The sequence below is a fragment of the Mytilus trossulus genome, chromosome 4 (genome assembly GCF_036588685.1).
Source record: "Mytilus trossulus isolate FHL-02 chromosome 4, PNRI_Mtr1.1.1.hap1, whole genome shotgun sequence".
Lineage (NCBI taxonomy): Eukaryota > Metazoa > Mollusca > Bivalvia > Mytilida > Mytilidae > Mytilus > Mytilus trossulus.
This window is the reverse complement of record NC_086376.1, coordinates 49,998,426-50,021,037: the sequence shown is the minus strand read 5'-3', so window position 1 is coordinate 50,021,037 and position 22,612 is coordinate 49,998,426. Positions and strand designations below refer to the sequence as shown.

General features: G+C 32.1%; 1 protein-coding gene across 4 annotated transcripts; it reads right to left on the bottom strand.

Moving 5' to 3' along the window:
- Positions 1 to 1,400: 1,400 nt before the first annotated feature.
- Positions 1,401 to 22,394, bottom strand: LOC134715452 (casein kinase I). Of its 4 annotated transcripts, none has more exons than XM_063577627.1 (8): positions 22,111 to 22,394; positions 21,911 to 22,017; positions 17,753 to 17,879; positions 16,693 to 16,791; positions 14,669 to 14,896; positions 10,793 to 10,867; positions 7,616 to 7,835; positions 1,401 to 6,633 (listed from the first exon to the last, which is right to left on the bottom strand). In XM_063577627.1, exons 1-8 carry the CDS (start codon positions 22,234 to 22,236, stop codon positions 6,626 to 6,628), a joined length of 990 nt encoding a protein of 329 aa, XP_063433697.1. In that variant the 5' UTR covers positions 22,237 to 22,394; the 3' UTR covers positions 1,401 to 6,625. The 4 variants fall into 4 exon arrangements, with proteins under 4 accessions (XP_063433697.1, XP_063433698.1, XP_063433699.1 ...); XM_063577628.1 differs by having other exon boundaries at positions 7,622 to 7,835; XM_063577629.1 differs by having other exon boundaries at positions 14,678 to 14,896.
- Positions 22,395 to 22,612: the final 218 nt, after the last annotated feature.

Below are 22,612 nucleotides of genomic sequence, written 5' to 3'. Positions count from 1 at the left end.
ATGGAGTGTGTCGAGACTATCAAAATATGCATTTAAACCAGTCCACATTTTGGTCATGTCCCCCTATTTTAGAAGATGTTGGTACTTGTTAATCAAATGTATCAATGAGCTTAAATGATTTGTTGGACATCTCTAGTGTAAACAATATTTTATTATAATAATAAAAGTTTAACTATGAACACATTCACAACTAGGATTTATAAACAAACAACACAATTAAGTGCTTATATTTATAGTCTGTCTGATCAATCACTTGTCGACTATAATGAATCTATAATTCATATCATTCTACAAAAATCGGGTGAATTTGATGTCGGGGAATGAAACGAACTATCGTATACTTACTGCAAACTCTTTTTTACAAAACAATATAGAAAATTTTTCCAAAATTCACCAATTTTTTTTTTGTCTGCCATTTTTTATTTTACCGGAAGTATGGAATTTTTATAAAGGTGTGCTTAATATGATACCAAAAACAGACACAAATGAAAGGTTTGTGCCAAATTTGATGCAGTTATGTTTAGTAGTACGCTTATAAACATACTTTAAGTCGAAGTAGGAGATGATGTCCGCCATTTTTTCTTTTACCGGAAGTGAGATATTTTTTTAAATGCCTCCCTATCTGAATTAAAAGAGTTATAGTTGAGGGAGGTTTATGCCAAGTTTCATGCTTGTAACAGGATGTGCACAATTCTTCTGAAATATGCTTGTAGCCGCCGGACTATAAGTAACACCCCTGCAAAAAATAAAAACCAACCAACTTGCAATTAACAAAGCCAATTATAGGCTTGTCAGAGTTCCACCATTTTTTTCTGAAGTTTATAAAAAGTTCTTTGAAATTCAACTTAGGTGATTTTTTTGAAATATTTTTCATCCCAGCTACTTATGCTAGAAGATTGGCAGGCAGCATTAGATAACAACTAGGATGTAGCTGCTGTTCTAATGGACCTTTATACACTACCAACATATGGTTGTCTATTCTATTTCATTTCTTAAATCTTATTTGACAAATTAAAACAAAATATCAGCTGGGCTAACATTCATAACGGGGTTTCTAGATCCTATCAAGGGCCCCCTACTATTCAATGTTTGTATCTACTATATATCCTATTTATAAATTAATTGGGATTAAGTGCATGGAACATACATGATGCCCTGCATCATTAAATCTTGATCTGTATTTTGTAGTAATAAGCATTTTATATAAGTTTCATACCATGTGGTTGCTGCAATCAAGTTTGAGAACAGAAATCAAATTTAGGATGTACAGACATTTATTTCTAGTTTAATAATTGCAGTTTCTCAGTGAAAGATTACTGTTAATTTTCAACCCTGTAGCTTACTACCAATAGAGAATAAGATGCAGGTCAATATGGCATTATAAAGACAATTAAAAATCAATCATTAAAAATCATTTTATTCTGAACTTTACAGTTCATAAAATGGCAAACAAAACAGAGGATATAATAAATTAGTGATTTTTTTTTAAATAAATGGTAAAAGTCTTTTTGTTCCCTTTAAGACAACATTAGATTTTATAAAATACAAAGCCTGATTTATTCAATTTACAAAAATGTGAATAAAAACTGTCATGGCAGTCATATTAAATCACATATATAAGAAACTTAATAATTGCTTCACTGAGTGCAGCTTGATACGACTGCAGAGGGTCAACACTGAACAGTTTGGTAAATATTCACACTTGATACAGGTCTGAATTTGGATTTTAATTAAATATTTGACACATACAAGGTTTCTGACACAGAATATCTGTAGTCAAAGGAGAATATATAATTACTGTCTTTTGATGAGGTATATGTGTGGTTTTATTGACTTTTTTAAAACTGATATTCCCTGAAGCCAACGGCTGAAGGGAATATCAGTTTTTCAAAAGTCAACAAAACCGCATATTTGACAAAACAAAAGACAATTATTGTTTTATTCCATATTTCGAGAGGAATGTATGTAATGGAAATTATTTACCAAAACCAATTGTAAATCAAAACAATTTTTTATCAAAATTATACATTTACAAGCACACAGTTGCGCAGTGAATATTATTTTTCCGCTGGTGAATCTGCTAGAAATTTGCAAATTGTTAAAACTATAACCTCCAAAATCAATCCCAACCTTATTTTTGTGGTTATTAAACTTGTGTTTAAATTTCATAGATTTCTATTTACCTTTACTGAAGTTATTATCTGTAAACCAAATGTCTTAGAAAATTACAACGACAACGTAATACCAATATACGAACACAAATTGTTTTTGCAGTCATATAAAAACTGACTGAATTCTCATGTCACAAATATGATACATTGCTCATAATATATTCTCAATATCTATACATTTTCAACATAACAGCCTGTAACTCAAAGTGCAATTTCTTATAAAACAAACCAAACATTTAATGCAAGAAATCATGCTTCTAAAATCTTTAAAATGTGACTAGCATGTACAAACACAGGCCATAATATTTCTGGATTTCTGGACTAATAATTTTCTTATACATTAATAACTTATGTTAACATTACCACCTTTTGTTCAGATACTTTAAAAAAAATCATTTTTGAAAAGGATATCATGTATCTCCTTAATAACTAACTCCACAAAAGAAATAACTCAAAAATGTCCAATTTAATATTATCAATTTTGATAAAAATGGTTGAGAAAAGTTGCAATCTCCCCATCTCATTGTCAAAATGATCAGGAGAATTATTTGACAAAAAAGGCTGCTTTTAAAACCAGAAGCTCCGCATGAATGATGTTGTTAATTATCAGGTCCAGAAACAATTTTGACCAAATATAAGATTATTTAAAAAGTTTCCATATAATTCAAGAAGTAACTGACATTACATTCCTTGACGTTGACAAACTGACTTTTATGCATGAACATGAAAAAAGAACCACTGTTGTGTAATGTGCTATAAAATATGCATAAGTGAAGCAACAATAAATGAATGTATTATCATGTCAAACTATATACAACAAATAAACTCATAATCAATCAGGCTGAATAAAAAAATAAAAGCAGAGTACTGATGAGATAATTTCAAATTTGAACTTGCAATCCAACAAAATCACAATTACAAGCAATATTGTCTGCATCTCTTTGTGGGAAAACTCAAGCAAACAAGTCAATTATTTGTGAAAAAAGTATGAAAGGACAAATTGAACAAGATGCCCTTGCTATAAGTATAAGGTAAACAGTAACTTCATCAATAAACAAATGTGTAAATGCATGATACAGTTAACGAAGCTTTATACTAATTTTTAGGAATGTGTGATCATAAAGACAGGATTAAACGGCATCATCAATCATTCATATAGTACTATTCGGAAAGTTTCAAATTACTGTTGGCTAACCTAATATAAAGTTAAAATTATTAATGCTGACTATTTCACTTTTTGATCAACTTCACAGCTTTAAGATTTACTCTAGTATTTTTTTAAACTTTCAAGTCATTTTGAAGACTTGTTTTTAATGTACTGAATGTCCTTATAATTTTTTTAATTTTTGAACACATTAACATTAATTTGTGCAATCAAATGTTTCAGAAGATTATGTGTGAAAAATAACTAATCCGAGATGATTATTAAATATGCTACTGTTTTCAACAAATTAGTTTATTCCTTATTTATTTGATACAGTTTTTCATCATTTTATTAGTGGGTGATAATTGATAATCATAATAAACAAAGAAACCTTGTGTAAACTCTTTTGTTCTTAATCACATATAGGAAATCCCACTCATCTGCATAAAAAAAATAAACACACACAATATCATTTCTTTACAAAACTAAGTTTCCCAAACTGATAAATGATAACAATTCTCTCCGTTCTGATACTGGTAAGTGCCCAATTTCACAATTTTACAAAGAAAATATTCAAAACGTAATCTTTCACTTTTAAAACTAGAGACTCTAAAGAGTGTCGCTCATCTTGGTCTATGTGAATATCAAACAAAGGACACAGATGGATTCATGACAAAATTGTGTTTTTGTGATGGTGAAGTGTTTGTATATCTTATTTTACTGAACATTCTTGCTGCTTACAATTATTTCTATCTATATTGAACTTGGCCCAGTAGTTTCAGTGGAAAATATTAGTTAAAATTTACAAATTTCATGAAAATTGTTAAAAGTTTACTATAAAGGGCAATAACTCCTAAAGGGGTCAACTGACCATTTTGGTTATGTTGACTTATTTGTAGATCTTACTTTACTGAACATTATTGCTGTTTACAGTTTATCTCTATCTATAATAATATTCAAGATAATAACCAAAAACATCAAAATTTCCCTACAATTACCAATTCAGGGGCAGCAACCCAACAACGGGTTCTCTGTTTCATCTGAAAAATTTAGGGAAGATAGAAATTGATCTGATATACAGTTAAACCTTGTGTGATTTGCTCAAAATGCTTTGGTTTTTGAGTTATAAGCCCAAAACTGCATTTTACCCCTATGTTCTATTTTTAGCCATGGCAGCCATCTTGGTTGGTTGACCGGGTCACGCCACACATTTTTTAAACTAAATACCCCAAAGATGATTGTGGTCAAGTTTGGATTAATTTGGCCTGGTAGTTTCAGAGGAGATTTTTGTAAAAGATTACTAAGATAAACGAAAAATGGTAAAAATATCAATATAAAGGGCAATAACTCTTAAAGGGGTCAACTGACCATTTTGGTTATGTTGACTTATTTGTAGATCTTACTTTGCTGAACATTATTGGTATTTATAGTTTATCTCTATCTATAATAATATTCAAGATAATAACCAAAAACAGCAAAATTTCCCTAAAATTACCAATTCAGGGGCGGCAACCCAACAACGGGTCGTCCAATTCATCTGAAAATTTCAGGGCAAATAGATCTTGACCTGATAAACAATTTTACTCCATCATATTCGCTCTAAAACGTTTGGTTTATGAGTTATAAGCCAAAAACTGCATTTTACCCTTATGTTCTATTTTTAGCCATGGCGTCCATCTTGGTTGGTTTGACGGGTCACGCCACACATTTTTTAAACTAGATACCCCTATGATGATTGTATGGATTAATTTGGCCTGGGAGTTGTAGAGGAGAAGATTTTTGTAAAAGATTACTAAGATTAACGAAAAATGGTTAAAAATTGACTATAAAGGGCAATAACTCCTAAAGGAGTCAACTGACCATTTTGGTTATGTTGACTTATTTGTAGATCTTACTTTGCTGAACATTATTGCTGTTTACAGTTTATCTCTATCTACAATAATATTCAAGATAATAAGCGAAAACGGACAAAATGTCCCTAAAATTACCAATTCAGGAGCAGCAACCCAACAACGTTTTGTCCGATTCATCTGAAAATTTCAGGGCAGATAGATCTTGACCTGATTAACAATTTAACCCCCATGTCAGATTTGCTCTTGACCTGATAAACAATTTTACTCCATCATATTCGCTCTAAAAGGTTTGGTTTTTGAGTTATAAGCCAAAAACTGCATTTTACCCCTATGTTCTATTTTTAGCCATGGCGGCCATCTTGGTTGGTTTGGCGGGTCATGCCACACATTTTTTAAATTAGATACCCCAATGATGATTGTGTCCAAGTTTGATTTAATTTGGCCCAGTAGTTTTTGAGAAGATTTTTGTAAAAGTTAACGACGACGACGACTACGACGACGGACGCCAAGTGATGAGAAAAGCTCACTTGGCCCTTCGGGCCAGATGAGCTAAAAATGTGAGAATCACAATACTAAAAAGTTAGATTTGGGGTCTCAAAGAACCCTAATAATTCAAATTTTATGAAATCAAACAAAGTTTAATTTTGGACCCTTTTGATCCCTTATTCCTAAACTGTTGGGACCAAAACTCCCAAAATCAATCCCAACCTTTTTTTGTGGTCATAAACCTTGTGTTTGAATTTCATAGATTTCTATTTACTTATACTAAAGTTATTGTTCTAAAACCAACTGTCTTTAGAGGACAACGAAGTCATACCAATATATGACATCAGATTTTTTTGTGGTCGTATACATGTAAATATGAGGACAAAAAAGTTCTACTGATTAAGCTAAATATAAAAAGTTAAATTCTGAGAACATTACTAGATGATTTAGATAAAAATAAATCTGTTTACCCTAAGAATTACCTACTAATTTCAATTCCTGATGAGATGAAAAAAACAATTGTCAATTTCATTCCTACAAACAAAACACTGTCCAGATTGTTAACAAGTGACTATACGTGTGCATGTACATGTATGTAAAGAACAACTACACATTTTACAAATCACAATCTCTATACAAATGAATGAATACAAAATACACATTAATACTTTGTGATCAAAATCTCTGCATTCACACAAACAAATATTAATCACTAAAAATTAAGCTTTACCAATACACATCCTTCACACTTACTAGGACAATGACAAAAGATTGGAACACATAGTAAAAATAAAAGGTGGAGTTTTTGATAACAAAAGAATACTCCTCTTGACAAGAGATCTGTTATCTAAATGTTGATTTCATAAAACATTTTTGGTGTATTGATTGATATATAAAATGGCAGTGTCACACTGTGATTGTGTGGTAGCACATTTTGGCATCTTGATCCCATTTTATCACAAACCATTTCTTCATCTCCCTGAAACAAATTAAAATTCTAAATTAAGAACAATAAAAAACTTCACTTAGCACAGTGCATGTTTGGACAAAATATTCAAGCTTGATACTGTCTGAATTTTGATTGAGATCTAATTTTTTACATAATGCTTGTAAGCACTGAATTGTAAAGATGGCTTTAATATATCAGTAGGAAGTAAAATTGAATATTGCATTTTATAAAGCATTGGTTGTAGTTGATTCAACTACCATTCTTTACAAAGAAATATAACTCTAATTTTGAAAGACTTGAAATTTTTTAGTGGCAAGCTGAAGGACTCCTTTGGGTGCAGGAATTTCTCGATGCATTGATGAAACATTGGTGGACTTCCGCTCTTGTCTGCACTATGGTCTGGTTGTTGTCTCTTTGACACATTCCCCATTTCTATTTGCAATTCTATTTAAATAAAGTATGAAGTAGCATAAATCTGTGGTCTTCTTTTTTATGCTGATTTTTTTTTCTTTTCTGAGGAACAACAGTATTTCATCATGTTGTAACTTACTTGCTATTTCAAAATTAAAGAAAACTGCAATACCAACATTATCAAAATATTAACTGTGATTGTGATTCGAGAGAAGCAATAGCTTTATCCAATTGTTTTTTTCATGTGAGCGTATCAGTGCATCAACACATGAATTTGATAAATTGGTTCTATTTATATGCAATGTTTACATTTTTACGGACAAAAAAATCAGATTGATTGCGTTTTTAATTGTAGTGTGAACTCAAGAGTTCAGATTAGACTGATATGAAATCGCTTTGATTAGAAATAATGTGAACGCTAACTAGTTTTATTGAGATCGATTCAAATTAAATTGTTTAATTAAATGCTGATGTAAACAGGGTTATAGACAAGTATTTATATCATATGTGAAGCCCTACAGCATAGAAATATTATGATATTTAACAAATCAGTTCATGTGATTAACACTTAATGCATGCAGAATGAAATGTTGATTTTTACCTTTACCTGCAGTGGCATTCTGTGATGTGGCTGCAATCCCAGTCCCAGCAGCAGCTGCTTTTTGTTTGAGCATAGTCCAATCAAACACATAGTCATACTGATAATTTAGTGTCCGGAACAAAATACGAAATAACTGTCTTAAATACATATAATCTGGGGCTTCTTCAAATCTCAAACCTCGACAATAATTCAAATACATGGCAAATTCTGCTGGGAAACCCTATAAATAAAATATAGATATCTTTAGTTTGTGAGAACAAATGAAATCAATCTTACATATTTCTACTTATTCAATTTAAAATGTTAAAATTGTAATATCAAGAATGCAAAAAATTTTATTATATTGGACAAGGTTCATTGTTATAGGAAGTCAGTTATGCATTTATTTTTCCTTTTTGCAATTTAAAATATGCTGTGTAGTGAATAATTATCTTTTTGTACCACAAATTTGGCACAATTTTATGTAAAATTGATAGTAAAAATAAAGGGAATAAAAATAATAAATTGCATTACTGAGCGCAGCTGGATATGCCCACAGAGGTCCAACCCTGAACAGTTGGGGCAAAAATGGACACAATATTCAAGCTTGATATCATACAGGTCTGAATTTGGATTGTAATTAAATATTTGACTTATTATACATGTAGGTTTCTGAATAAATGCAGTGAAAGAACTTGAAATTGGTTACATGAATTGAATTTATATTCAATTAAAGATTTCTTGCTGTTGTGCAATACACTGCGCTGTTCCATAACACTTAGTAAATCTGTTTTCAAGACTATAAACAAACAATAACTTAACAATTTTATATCAGATATTTATAAAAAAAAAACTAAAGGGAGGTTATCTTAATAGATATAAATCAGACATCAACGTTTAATTTTGGACCCTTTGGACCTCATGTGGACCAATTTAAAAAGGGACCAGATTAAACAAAGTAGTAGAATGTATTGTTTTTGGCTCCTTTTTGACCCTTAATTCCCAATCAGTTTGGGTCATAACCCCAAAAATCAATCCCAAACTTTCTTTTTTGGTATGGAACCTTGTGGTACAATTTCAAAAAGATCCATACACTTACACACACGTTATTGTCTGGAAACTAGACAAATACTTATTTTGACATCTTTTGGGCCCCTTATTCCTAAACTGTTGGCGGTTTCAAACCGTGTGTTAAAATTTCATTGAGATCCATTGCTATTGCCCAGAAACTAAGTGTCTTCAGACAATGTGATACCAATATGAGAACAATTTTTTTTGCAGTCGTATAAAAACAGACCAAAAGACAAAACTTTAACTATAACCACTGAACCATGAAAATGAGGTCAAGGTCAAATGACACCATGAAACTGTCTGACAGGCATGAGGACCTTGCAAGGTACGAACCTATCAAATATAGGTATCCTATTACTTATAAGAAAGAAATTAATATTACTAATAACTTTTTTTTAAGTAGTCACTGGACCATGAAAATAAGGTCAAGGACAATGGACATGTGACAGATGGAAACTTCATAACATCAGGCATCTATATACAAAGTATGAAGCATCCAGGTTTTCCACCTTAAAAAAAATAAAGCTTTTAAAAAGTTAGTTAATGCCGCTGCAGTGCTGGATCACTATCCCTTGCAGGCTTGACAAAAAGGCAGACTGATCATACTGATCAAATTTCTTGTTTACACTTATATCATACTGTATTTCATTCAATCCAAATTTATTATAATACATTCTACCTCGGATGTGTCAAATACTTTTGTCAGGTCCCTCCACTTCCACACAATGAGGTTTGACTATATAACATGTATGAGGCTTAAATTAAAATATTGTTTGCTTGCCCTTTACCGACCCACCCTATCAATTCGTTCCGCCTGAAAATCTTTTATTTGTATTTACCAGCAAGATTTTATTTTATTTAATTTTTTCGTTCCTACCAAAAATCTTAAATTTGTATTTCCCGCTCAAAACTTTTTTACCGGAATCCTCTGGTTTTATCTTTAACGTATAAGGTCAAGTCCGTTTGGTATCCCCTGAGTGTTTGACATGAACACTTGCATTTGAAGTTTCAAAGCACTTGTTTGAAATCAATGTTGAATGCTTCCTGAAATCATGATATTACGTACGTTACTCTGTACCTTTATACTTCATTTGAACTTAAAGAGCAGGGTTCATTTACAAAAAAGTTCGTTTGATACAAAATTATCAACGTGTGTACAAACTAATTTGTAAACGGACGTTGAATTCTTTGTAGGGATGGCCTTTTGTGTTCCGCAGATCAGGATGATTATGTTAACGATGCCGCTTTATTATTTATATCTGAAATGAACCAAAGATGACAAAACACTGTAAAGTGTAGAATATCTGGCAGTAAAATCGCCAAGTTTTCCATACAGATCATTTATAAATGCGATGTAAAATACGTGACAATTGAGTTTTAAGTCTTGTAGCATTTTAAGTGGAAAGAAAGGCAAACACGGAATTTTTAACTCTAGGGACTTTTTTTACTTGTAATGTATGTCTGTCCGGACATATCTTACCAGTACAAAGCTATCTCTTACAGAAAACCTTTAGTAAAGCGAACAAGGTAGATCTACGTACGTGGTACAGAATATAAGTGCAAGTTCAAACTCTTCAAAGTTCCAGGCATATAAACGTTGAAGATATGTGGCACAGCTCTATATTTTGATATTTGAAAACAAAATAGTAGTGCATATACATTATCTTCACATTCTACGTGATATTTTTTTTTCAAAACTAATAGTCCCAGAAAACTTATTTGCTAGAACAAAACGGACAAGAATGACATTATGCAGATTTTGTATCTATAAAATTAAATATTATACCTACCTGCCTACCCATGACAAATAATATACTGAGCCAAATTATTTTTTTGGTGAAAAAAATAAAATATTTTACCTACCTACCTTCCCTGTTTCAAAACATAGGGTCGGAAAAGGGCAAACAAACAATATTTTAATCTAGGCCTTATGTGCATACTCTGAATGCAACACTAAAATTTGCTGTGTTAAAGGACCTTTAAAACATAAATCAGGTTTTTCTTTCTCAAATTTTAGAAAGGGGTCCAAGGTGTTTGTTTCTTTTGTGATTACATAGAAATTTGGAATCAACTCAAGTCTGATTCGTATAACACCTCCATTGCTATGGAATTTCAAATGTCACTAACCTTACATAGCACTTCAACTGGTGTTGACATTTTCTTCTCACTGATTTTTTCATATTTCTGTTTCTTTGTGGCTGCCTAGAAAACAATAAAACCATCATATTCTACAACATGTAACTCACTAGATATTTTTACAATCGATGCATGAAATAATGCATACATTATATGAAGGACGCCTCCAGGTGCGGGAATTTCTCACTACATTGAAAACCTGTTCGTGACCTTCTGCTGTTGTTTTTTTATTTGGTCGGGTTGTTGTCTCTTTGACACATTCCCCATTTCCATTCTCAATTTTAATTATACTTTTGCTTTTTATTTCAGAGATATTAGACAAAAACTGCATCTTCTATTTTTAACCACGTCAGCCATGTTGGTTGGAAGTCATCATACACATTTTTAGTATTTGATACACTATTGATGATTGTGGCTAAGTTTGGTTAAATTTGTCTTAGTTGTTTAAAAGGAGAAGATTTTTGTAAAAGATAACAAAAATTTACAAAAAAATGTTAGAAATTGACTATAAAGAGCAATAACTCCTTAAGGGGTCAATTGACCATTTTGGTCATGTAGTCTTATTTGTAGATTTCACTTTACTGAACATTATTGCCATTTACTGTTTATCTTTATCAAGATAATAACCAACAAGAGGCTGTCAGAGTGACAGTAAAGTGGATTTTCCAATTTTCCTTCAGAGGTCAAACCCTGAACAGTTGAGCAAGTATGGACACTATATTTACATAGTAAGCTTATTCATATGACTGCTCTGAATTTGGATTGTAATTGAATATTTGACACAGCACCCGTTTGTGACACAAAATGAATGTTGTCAAGGAACTAAAACATTTGAAATTGGACATTTACCTTTTATAGTCTAATATCCAAAATCACATTTTCAGAATCAGCATATCAAAGAACTCCAAGAATTAAAATTTTTGATGAAATCAAACAAAAGTTTAAATTAAGACCACAATGTGGACCAATTTGATAAAGGAGCCCACAATCCAATATCTAGATATGAAAAACTCAAACTAGGTAACTAGATTCGATAAATTCAGCATTTCAAGGAACCACATAAATTCAATTTATGTAAATCAAACAATGTTTAATTTTGACCATGATTTGGACCAACTTGAAAACTGGGCCTAAAAAGTTATATTTAAAGTAAATACAGGTATAGATTCAGCATTTGAAATATTTTGAATTATATTTTATTACAATTTAATTTAACTAGAACACAACCACGAAATCGCAGGGAAAATAGAGCGTATGTAAACTGTAAAAAATGTATAACTGGAGAATTTCAGGAGAGGTATCACCAGTCAAAGGTATTCTGGGACTGGGAACATTTGTTTTGTACTCCTTTTTTCCAAATACCGATTTTTATGTTCCTTCTGTTTTTCCTGTATACTATGAACATAATTGTATACAATAATCACTATAAAGGTTCAAATTCATTGATATATCATTTATATATATATCAGTGACCGCCTTCAATAGTAAAGAGCCCTCAACCCTCGGAACCCCCCCCCCCCCCCCCCTGGATCCACCACTATAACATAAGTTTAGTATAATATGATTAAAAACATTCATTACTATAAAAGTAAAGTGTATTTGCTTTTTAATATCAATTCTCAGTTTCCGAATCGATCCATGGCGGTCATTGACATATTATATAGACCTTTTCTATTTATTTAACTCAGTGACCGCCGTGGATAGTAAAATGGAAATGATAGCAGATAGCAAATACACTTTATTCATAGCCCTTGTATGTTCAAAGTACAGAAAAACGAAAAACGGAAGTTTAGTCCGACTTATAATTTCGTCTAATGACGGAAAAATATCTGGACGCGTTTTTCTTCAGAAATAACACAAACTGAATAATCATAATAATGGATGACAAATGCGACTATACATGGTACCTATATAGGACACAGAGGCATGATGATTAATTTATTGGGGAAGGAAGAGAAGCGACACACAAAATGAGGTCTTTTCGTTTAATGAGATAGAAATATATACAATGTATTTTCTGGGCAAAGGGAAAAAACTCAAACTAGGTAACTAGATATGATAAACTCAATAAAGCCAGTGGCAGTGTATGTAATGTGTGAATCCTGAAATACCATTTCAATAGACCACTTTCGAGTTCATCCGTCACCGGCAAAAACTCGTCAATTATACACGCCTTTATGACGTCATTTACCAGATAGAGGGGCTCGCCTGTATCCCTGCACTATTTACGTTCATCAAGCGTCTTAGTGATCGTCTTTGTGCAGGATAAACTAGAAATAATGGTTGCTCTGTAGGTACTTACTGACATTTCCCTAATGACAGCAGTGTTGATTGTCAATTTTGAGAATTCAATTTGCCGAATAATTCGTACAATATAGAATTATAGTTTTCCAACCACTCGCTCAACATTGGAAGGAAGTGACGATGCCCCTAAACGCACAAATGACGATGATAAAGGCGCGTATAATTGACGAGTTTTTTCCGGTGACGGATGAACTCGAAAGTGGTCTATTGTATCAGCTACATGAATGAACTACTGATGTAGAATGACAAATAAACAGATGACAAATTCATGATATCTTTAAGACAGAACATGTGTGTAATCCTGCTTGTTTATTTTCTGTCTTTATTTCAAAAATAAACAAATTACATGTACAAAAAAAATCAAGATTTTTTAATAAAATACGAAACAATATATAATATGGACTGTTTTTATTAGTTCATGATATAGGTAAGAGATGCAAATGGGTTTCTGACTGTCACACCTACAGCATCCAGGTGGAATGTTGATACAAAAATAGATAAATATAAAGAGTAGGTCACAAACAGAGTGTGCAAGAGATTTAAAAGCAGCAGTTAAATTTCATTTGCAGAAAAATGTACTTTTTAACATTATCAATAATGTTGTATTACTTTTGTTGATATTGAATTAAATTCCACTATAGCTTTTTCGTTATGCGATACGTGTTTACTGTAGAATATTGATACTTGACTGTTATTTTTACTGTGATTCTATACATTTCTATTGTATATGCACTGCATTTTCACCAAAGGAAATTAATTAATTTTCATTATATACAGTCTTAATTCAGCTGACTCTCTGACAAAATGTATGAAGTCAGAAGGACTGATTATATATGCATACTTTGTCAGTCATATTAGGCTAATATTTTCTCCATAGACCAACTGACGTACTGTTCAGTTAAGTATTCAATATTTATGAAAACAAAGTTTTGTTCTTGACAGCATTTTTTATCATTTATATTACATGAACACCCTGTGAATATTTTAAATAACAGGTCTGTGAATTACTTGTTAACATCGCGAAACAATCATTATGTGCAACTCAAGCTTGATTCAACTACAGTACATACATGTATAAAACATAATTGATTGGCTCTCACACAAAATGCTACCGTATATAACTGTATATTTTGTTATTTAATTTTGTTGTTGTTTAAAATACACAATGTGAATGAGAAACTCATTGTTTTATTTTACTTGCAGACATTTCCTGATGATCCACCTTAGCATAGCTAATTGTGACATGAATATAGCATTTTTTTCAATTATACAAAGTCAAGTTTTGAATTATTTGAAAGTCATGCCACATCTCCTTATTCAAATAAGCTTATCATGTAAATTAATATACATACCATTTATCATCCTCAATTTCTCTTCAGTTGCTATTTTTTGTTTTGAATTTTCCTCAAGAGTTCTGTATTTTTTTTTATTGTACTTTTTAACACTGTCAAGATCATATTAATGTTATCTTGAACAAAAAGAATAATTCAATTATTGATTGCTTTTATCATGAACTTAACCACTGAATAGAAATTGAGGACAGTATTAGAGTTGATTTTATACCTTATTTACCTTCAGACCTTGCCAGGGGAGAGATCCTCGGTTGAAGTACATCAGGACATACCCCAGTGATTCCATATCGTCACGTCGACTTTGTTCTATACCTAAATGAGCGTTTATACTAGCATATCTTGCTGTGCCTGTTAAATTTTTGTCCTCTCTGTAGGGAATGTGTTGTCTTGTTCGACTATCTCGGTACTTTTTGGCTAAACCATAATCCACTAAGAAAACCTAAAATTAATTGAAAGAATTAAACTTTACTTCATAAAAACAGTTACCTTTTTTACCAATATATATCTGCATTAATATTTTAAGCATTGTGTTGTAGTTTCATTAAATTTTATTGAGGTAAAATAAATGTAGAGAACAGAAACAAAAAATTCAGCATTTTTTCTAAATGTAAAGGGACATAACTCTAGAACAATTATAGTGAAGCCACCAAAATTCAAACTTGATCTGTGCTTGGTGGTAATAAGCATTATTTATAAGATTTATAACATTTGGTTGAGGCAAACTAAATAGAAACCAACTTTCGGATGTATGTACAGACTTACAAACAGAAGCACAGACAGACAAGAGGAAAACTAAATGCCACCTCCCCTACGACGGGGGCATACACATTGATAAATAGGAACATCAATTTGCATATCTTTCCAAACACATTTAGGGTACACTATTTGTTAGAACAGAATTCCTGAGTTCTATTTGTACAGCATTGTAACCTTTTTCTGGGACTATTGTCCCACCCTTTTTCATCAAAAATTATATTTGTATATTCTAATGATACTGATCAATCAAATCTTGGTGAAACAATAAAATTGAGAATGGAAATGGGAATGTGTCAAAGAGACAATAACCCGACCAAATAAAAAAACAAAAGCAGGTCACCAACAGGTCTTCAATGTAGCGAGAAATTCCCGCACCCGGAGGCGTCCTTCAGCTGGCCCCTAAACAAATATATACTAGTTCAGTGATAATGAACGCCATACTAATTTCCAAATTGTACACAAGAAACTAAAATCAAAATAATACAAGACTAACAAAGGCCAAAGGCTCCTGACTTGGGACAGACGCAAAAATGCGGCGGGGTTAAACATGTTTATGAGATCTCAACCCTCCCCCTATACCTCTAACCAATGTAGAAAAGTAAACGCATAACAATACTCAAATTAAAATTCAGTTCAAGAGAAGTCCGAGTCTGATGTCAGAAGATGTAACCAAAGAAAATAAACAAAATGACAATAATACATAAATAACAATAGACTACTAGCAGTTAACTGACATGCCAGCTCCAGACTTCAATTAAATTTACTGAAAGATTATGATTTCATCATATGAACATCAGGCACAATCCTTCCTGTTAGGGGTTTAGTATCATACCATCATAACATATATAAGACATAACCCGTGTCATGCCAACAACTGTTTTTAGAATAAATGTGTTTAGTTCCGACGCAAAAAACCTTATCAGTGACTCAATATTAACGCCAAAATATGCAATCTTTAATGACTTGACCTCAGTATCGTAATTATATCCCTTCTTAATAAGTCTATTCAAAGGTTTTGTAAGTTTCTGAGGTGAATACTGACACCTTTGTGCTTAATAGAGAATATTCTATAAAATATTGAATGTGAAATACCTGAACGTATAAGAAGTCTGCATGTTGAGCTATATTTACGAATGATGTCTTTATACAGATGATAAAATTTAGTAAATATTTTGACTAGTTTGTGATATCGAAAACCCTGGTGTAATAATTTTTCAGTAATATATAAATTTCTCTCATTAAAATCTAAAACATTGTTACATACACGAGCGAATCATACAAGTTGAAATATATAAACACCGTAAGATGGTGACAAGGGAACGTCACCATCTAAAAACGGATTATTAACAATAGGAAATGAAAAATCATCCTTCATTGACTTGTCACCCCATTAAAAAAAAACGGTTAAAATTGATGTCCTTCATTTCTATTTTAATTTGAAATAGATCATCAACATCACTTTTTCTGTACACAACTCACCTTATTGCAGTGACGCCCAATACCCATCAGAAAATTATCTGGCTTTATATCACGGTGTATGAAGTTTTTATTATGAACATATTCTATTCTGTTTATCATCTAAAATATGAAAAACAAAATCATGTGGGTACAATATTGATGGATTTTCTGACCAGTCGAGTGTAGTATGCATTATATATACATGTACAAGGAGCCAGTTAAATGATTTTTTTATCACTGCTACTGAAAGTTACAGTGTATGCCCTGTTTTGTCTTCAGAGGCAGATTTTGGGGGAGGGGGGCAAGCAGGCTACTAAGAACTGTAAAAATTTAGATGAATGAATTTTCCTTTTTATATAAAGCCATCTGTCTGGCTGTTTTTCTTACCTTACCTTATGTATTTTGTAATGTGTTTTGTAGTGTAAGTTGAGACTTTCATTCAAAAGTCATCATTATCTTTTCATTTGTTTAGGAGAGAAAAAGTAATTGTGAAATGTGTCCATTCACATGAATCATGAATGGACACAGATGATGCCCCAGCACCTGCATAGCATTATCATATAAAGTTATAAAGGGACAAAACTGAAGAACAGTAAAAGTGACACTACCCAATTGTGTGCTTGATCTGAGTGTTGCGGTAAATAATATTGTGTATAAGTTTCATAACATTTCGTTGAGGCAAACTTAAATTAGAGAACAATAACAAAAATTCAGCAACTTTTCCATTTACAAGGGGCATAACTCTTAAAACATTTAAACATTTTAAGTAACACAACCTAAAATCAATATTGATCTGCATTTTGTGGTACAGCCACTCCAATTTAATTTTTGTTCTACAGAATTTCAAATGAAAAATTTAATAAAACTCAAATCATAATACAGTTTCAACTAAATGTAGTACACTTAACTATTGATTACTTTAAAGCAGGCATTTGTAAACTATCAATTTAGTGTCTTTTGCCAGGTAAATAAAATCATGCCAAAACTTGGTCTTCTCGCAAAAAATATTTGTTTCCAAAAAAGGCCAGACATGAAATAAACATACCAGTTAAAATTTTATATCTAAAATTTGCATAATTACCTGATCAGCAAGCATTAATACTGTTTTCATGGTAAATTTTCTTGAGCAGAAATTAAAGAGATCTTCTATACTTGGTCCTAACAAGTCCATAACAAGAACATTGTATTCTCTCTCTTGTCCCCACCATCTGAAATTATTCAATTTCCAGTGAACAAAAGTACATGTAGATACACATGTTCTGAAACCCCCTTCCCCTATTTTTGGACCAACAATGCATTTGTATCTGGACATATGCTTAACCCCCCCCCCCCCCCCCCCCCTTTTGAAAAATGGCTGGATTCACCTCTGCCTTAAAACTGGTCATAGTGTGAAAATAAACTGCTTCCCTAAGTGCAGCTTGCCGTTGGTACGACCACAGAGGTCCAATCCTGAACAGTTGGGGCAAAAATGGACACATATTCAAGCTAGATACATGTATAATCATGTGACTGTTCCTAATTTGGATTATAATTAACATGATTAAATATTTGACAAATGATAGGTCTCTGATGCATAACAAATATAATATGAAGTTATAAAGGGACACAACGAAAGAATGGTAAAAGTGATGCCACCCAATTTCAAATTCGATCTGTATTATGTAATAGTTTCATAACATTTGGTAGAGGCAAACTAAAGAAAGAGAACATAAAACAACTTTGGGAGGTAAGTACGTACAGGTTCAATTTTGTCAAAATAAGCTAAAAAACATTGATTATCAACATTTATTCGGTTCAATCTTTATAAAATCTCACTTAAATAAATTTCTAGTTACAGCCTTGTAGACATAAAACCTATCCTATATACAACATGTACAATGTACATGTTTATTGCACTGTGTGTCAAATATCATGTTGTGATTGGTTTAATGCAGTCATGTGGTGACCCCTACGGACCTGTTACAGCTGTAGGGGGTTAGTAAATTTCATAGGGGGTTCATGATGTCACTTCTATTGTTAATGGTGACATTATCTATTAATATTGTCATCTTTGAATATTATTTTTCTACAAATCAATGCCAAAAAAATCCTGTGTGTGATAAAGGAGTAATAAGGCCCTTTTTTGGCCCAAAAATCACTGCAAATTTAAAAGTTATCATACATACTCTTAAATAACTGAAAACTTGACTACGGTATAAGGTTCTAAGAAAAACAAAACAAATTTGACATTGAACAAGTTACATTTGTACCATGGCAACAAGTCATGACTTAATTTTCAAATTTGTTAAATTTTGTAATTTTCTTGTTTTTTCATCAAATCATGCAAATTTTAAGTATATTTTAGATTTAAAAGTATGTACATGTACGCACCCAGGAAACAATTTTATATTTGGTGAGATTATGCCAAAAGTTATAATAAAGCTTCTGTTGAACTATTCTGTTGTTTCTAGGCTGCGTAGGATGTTTCCACAACGGAAATAAAGATAGAAAACTGCATAAATTCTGTATTTTTTCATGGTTTTTGTGAAAACAGTACATACAACAGGTTATTATTTAAACTTGGAATTATTTTTAATTATGGAATTTGCATAATTTCATGTGTTTAAATTTTAAAATAAATTCCATGTTTATTTGGTATTATAACCTTTTGAGCGGTTAATAACACTTTCCATAAAATGTATTTTGGTTAGATAGTGTTGTGCGCGGCACAGTACATTCTATTGAAAATAAACTGTTTTCTTTGTAATAGAAATTGTTGTGCGCAGCACAGAACATTTCAATACAGAATAAACATGCAATTTTCAATAACAAGAAAACAAGCAAATTCCAAAATTAAAAATAAATCCAAGTTCAAATAATAGCCTATTATACATATTATGATGTAATTGTGACGTCATCTGATACAAATTTTTATGTTTTTCATTTATTTTCTTGACCCAATGCATTTCTAAACATTATATGCCAATATGAAATGGTTATCAAACATTTTATGTTCTTCGGCCAAAACTAGGCCTTAATGCCCCTACTCCTTTGTTATTTATGGTTCAAAACTGACCCCCTACAGACCACCGAAGTTGAATAAAATCCATAGGGGATTAAACCTTCAGCCTCACCCCCTATGGATTTTACTTATCCTCTATGGTCTGTAGGGGGTCAGTGTCAACCATAAAACTAATAATATCATTTAAGTTTAGTATACAGGTGTCCAGATATATAGAGCGTCATAAACTTTTGACACCATAGATATAGGAAGATGTGGTGTGAGTGCCAATGAGACAACTCTCCATCCAAATAACAATTTAAAAATTAAACCATTATAGGTTAAAGTACGGCCTTCAACACGGAGCCTTGGCTCACACCGAACAACAAGCTATAAAGGGCCCCAAAATTACTAGTGTAAAACCATTCAAACGGGAAAACCAACGGTCTAATCTATATAAACAAAACGAGAAACGAGAAACACGTATATATTACATAAACAAATTAAACGACAACTACTGTACATCAGATTCCTGCATGTTAATTGAAACAACACCTAATAATTAATTTGCTACAAATTACCCAAATTATTTTCCATTCTTTATAATCACTAAGAATCTTGATTCATTTAATCAATTAGTAAATTCGTTAACTGGACAACTAAGACCTTGTTCACACTAGGACATTTTTATCGGTTTAAACTAGACCGGTTCTCTTTAGATCGGTGTAAGGGCTAATGTGAACGCATTTAATGGATCTTCAATCGGTCTAAACTAAAACACCAAAAGAGGTAGTTTAGTTTGAATCGATCTAAAGTAAACCGATCTTACTTTAGATGTGAACGCATAGATCGGTTTAAATTAGTACGATTGAATCGAAAATAACGTATGCGCATGTGTAGCGGCAAAACTATCTCAGAGGTTCGTTGTTTAACCCATATTTTTCTGTTAAAGGACCTTTAAAACAAACTGAAAAGATGTTGTCTTCGCCGTAGCATAGATTTGCGAAATCTGTGTCTTCTTTTTCTTTGTAGGAACCGCAATATTTCCGGCGTCGTGTTGTAACTTCGTTGCTACGGTTAATTTTTTTCAAAATTAAAACGGAAAACTGTAATAACACCAGTATCAAAATTTTAACTTTTATTTCAAGAGAAATAATAACTTTATTCAATTTTTTTCCCCAAGTGTGTGTATCCGGTGTATCAACACATGAATTTGATAAATCATTTCTATTCATACACAGTGTTTACAGTTTTACGGGCAAAAAGGTTAGATCGATTGCGTTTTTAATTGTAGTGTGAAGGCAGTGGTTCAGATTAGACCGATAGAGGAGATCGTTATGATTAAAGATAATGTGAATTCTAACATGACGTCCTTCAAACGCTTTGAGTACACACCTGTGGTAAAATATGAATATATTGCATTGGCTGTTCCGATCGTACTCCCACGTCATATGTTGTTTTATGAATGAAGTACCCGACGTGAAAGCATTATGACGTTATAATTTAAGCATTTTACGGGAAAATACACGCTTTTGATACCGAAAATCATCACAACAAGGAAACGTAAACAAACGATCCTAAAATGCGGTTTAAGCCCATTTTTTTTATATACATAGAAGACATATAACTAAGTCACATTAAAATTCATCCAAATCTATCTTAATAAGTTTTGTGAATAGTTTGAGCATGTCACTTATTTTGTTTCTCCGTTCTTTTACGCCAATCTAAAAGTGCGTTAATTTATGGGAACGGCAAATAATGGCCTCCACCTAGAGCGCTTCGATCCCAAAAAATTGCCATATTTGTCCTATTAGAATCGAAATAATTGATGGGGGCTTGAATATATCTAGATTTTACCACGGGTTGTCCCTTTACATTGTATGCCGATATTTTACCCCTCGCTATCGCTCAGGGTAAAATATTTGTCATAAAGGGCCAACCCGTGGTAAAATAACGATATATTCAAGCCCCCATGAATTATTTCTTAATTATGCTAACTGGTTTTATTTAGATCGATAAAAAAAATGCTAGTGTGAAGGGGTCTTTGTCTGTTCAAGTCAATGAGGATAACGTAAAACAGGTTAATTGCAAATAACAACAATGTACATTTATTTGTGACAATGTATCTATTTAATGACATGTTCGAAATTTTATTTCATTTATGACAACCAATGTTATTGTTGGCTAAATGTATATAAGATCATCAGCCAAGACATCAGCAACAACTGTTATCAATAAATGTATTTGGGGTACACTCACCGTATATGGGGTATTCCGACCCCGCCTTGTAAGATTTTGTATAATTTACTTTCATAAATTAACTGTGGGTGTCTGGCCTTTTGAGATTCCAGTTTAACTGCAACTTCCTGAAATAGTTGAATAAATAATTTAATTCGTATTCATATATAAACACGAATAAATGTCATTGTTATTATCAAACAAAGAAACGCCATACGTACCTCTCCATTTGCGATATTTATAGCAAGGTAAATGTCTCCAAATGATCCACTTCCTATTTTTCTCACTAAACGGTATTTCCCCCCAACATGAAATTCCCCTTTTGAAGAACTTGAAGCACTCGCCATAGCTTTGATACAGAGGTGATTGTTTATCAATTCATTGTGTTGAATCAGTTCCCAAATTCGTCATGATCGTGGCTGCTCAGTCGTAACACGATCAAGTCGTACATAACAAAGCTAGGCAATGGAATTATGGGATAGAATTTAAATCAGCTGATTTGGCGTCTCGTTGCTAAGGGCAATTTTCCTTTCCGCGCGAGTATATAATTAATTGTAATATTATTTATTCATATAACACATCGAAAGAACGAAAAACAAATTTGTTATATGAAAAGAAGTAAATATAATTCTGATTAAGATATGCGTTACGATGCGTGTCAGTGAAACGATAAATAAGCGTAGAAATTTTAACGTTTTGTTTCTCTATTGTTTCTCATGTGTA

Excerpts from the sequence above, each read along its gene's own strand:
- LOC134715452 (XM_063577627.1), bottom strand. The coding sequence starts at position 22,236 with ATGGCGAGTGCTTCAAGTTCTTCAAAAGGGGAATTTCATGTTGGGGGG. Across the intron at positions 22,018-22,110 it reads TAAATATCGCAAATGGAGAG|GAAGTTGCAGTTAAACTGGA; the intron begins GTACGTATGGCG and ends CAACTATTTCAG. Across the intron at positions 16,792-17,752 it reads TATTAATGCTTGCTGATCAG|ATGATAAACAGAATAGAATA; the intron begins GTAATTATGCAA and ends TTCATATTTTAG.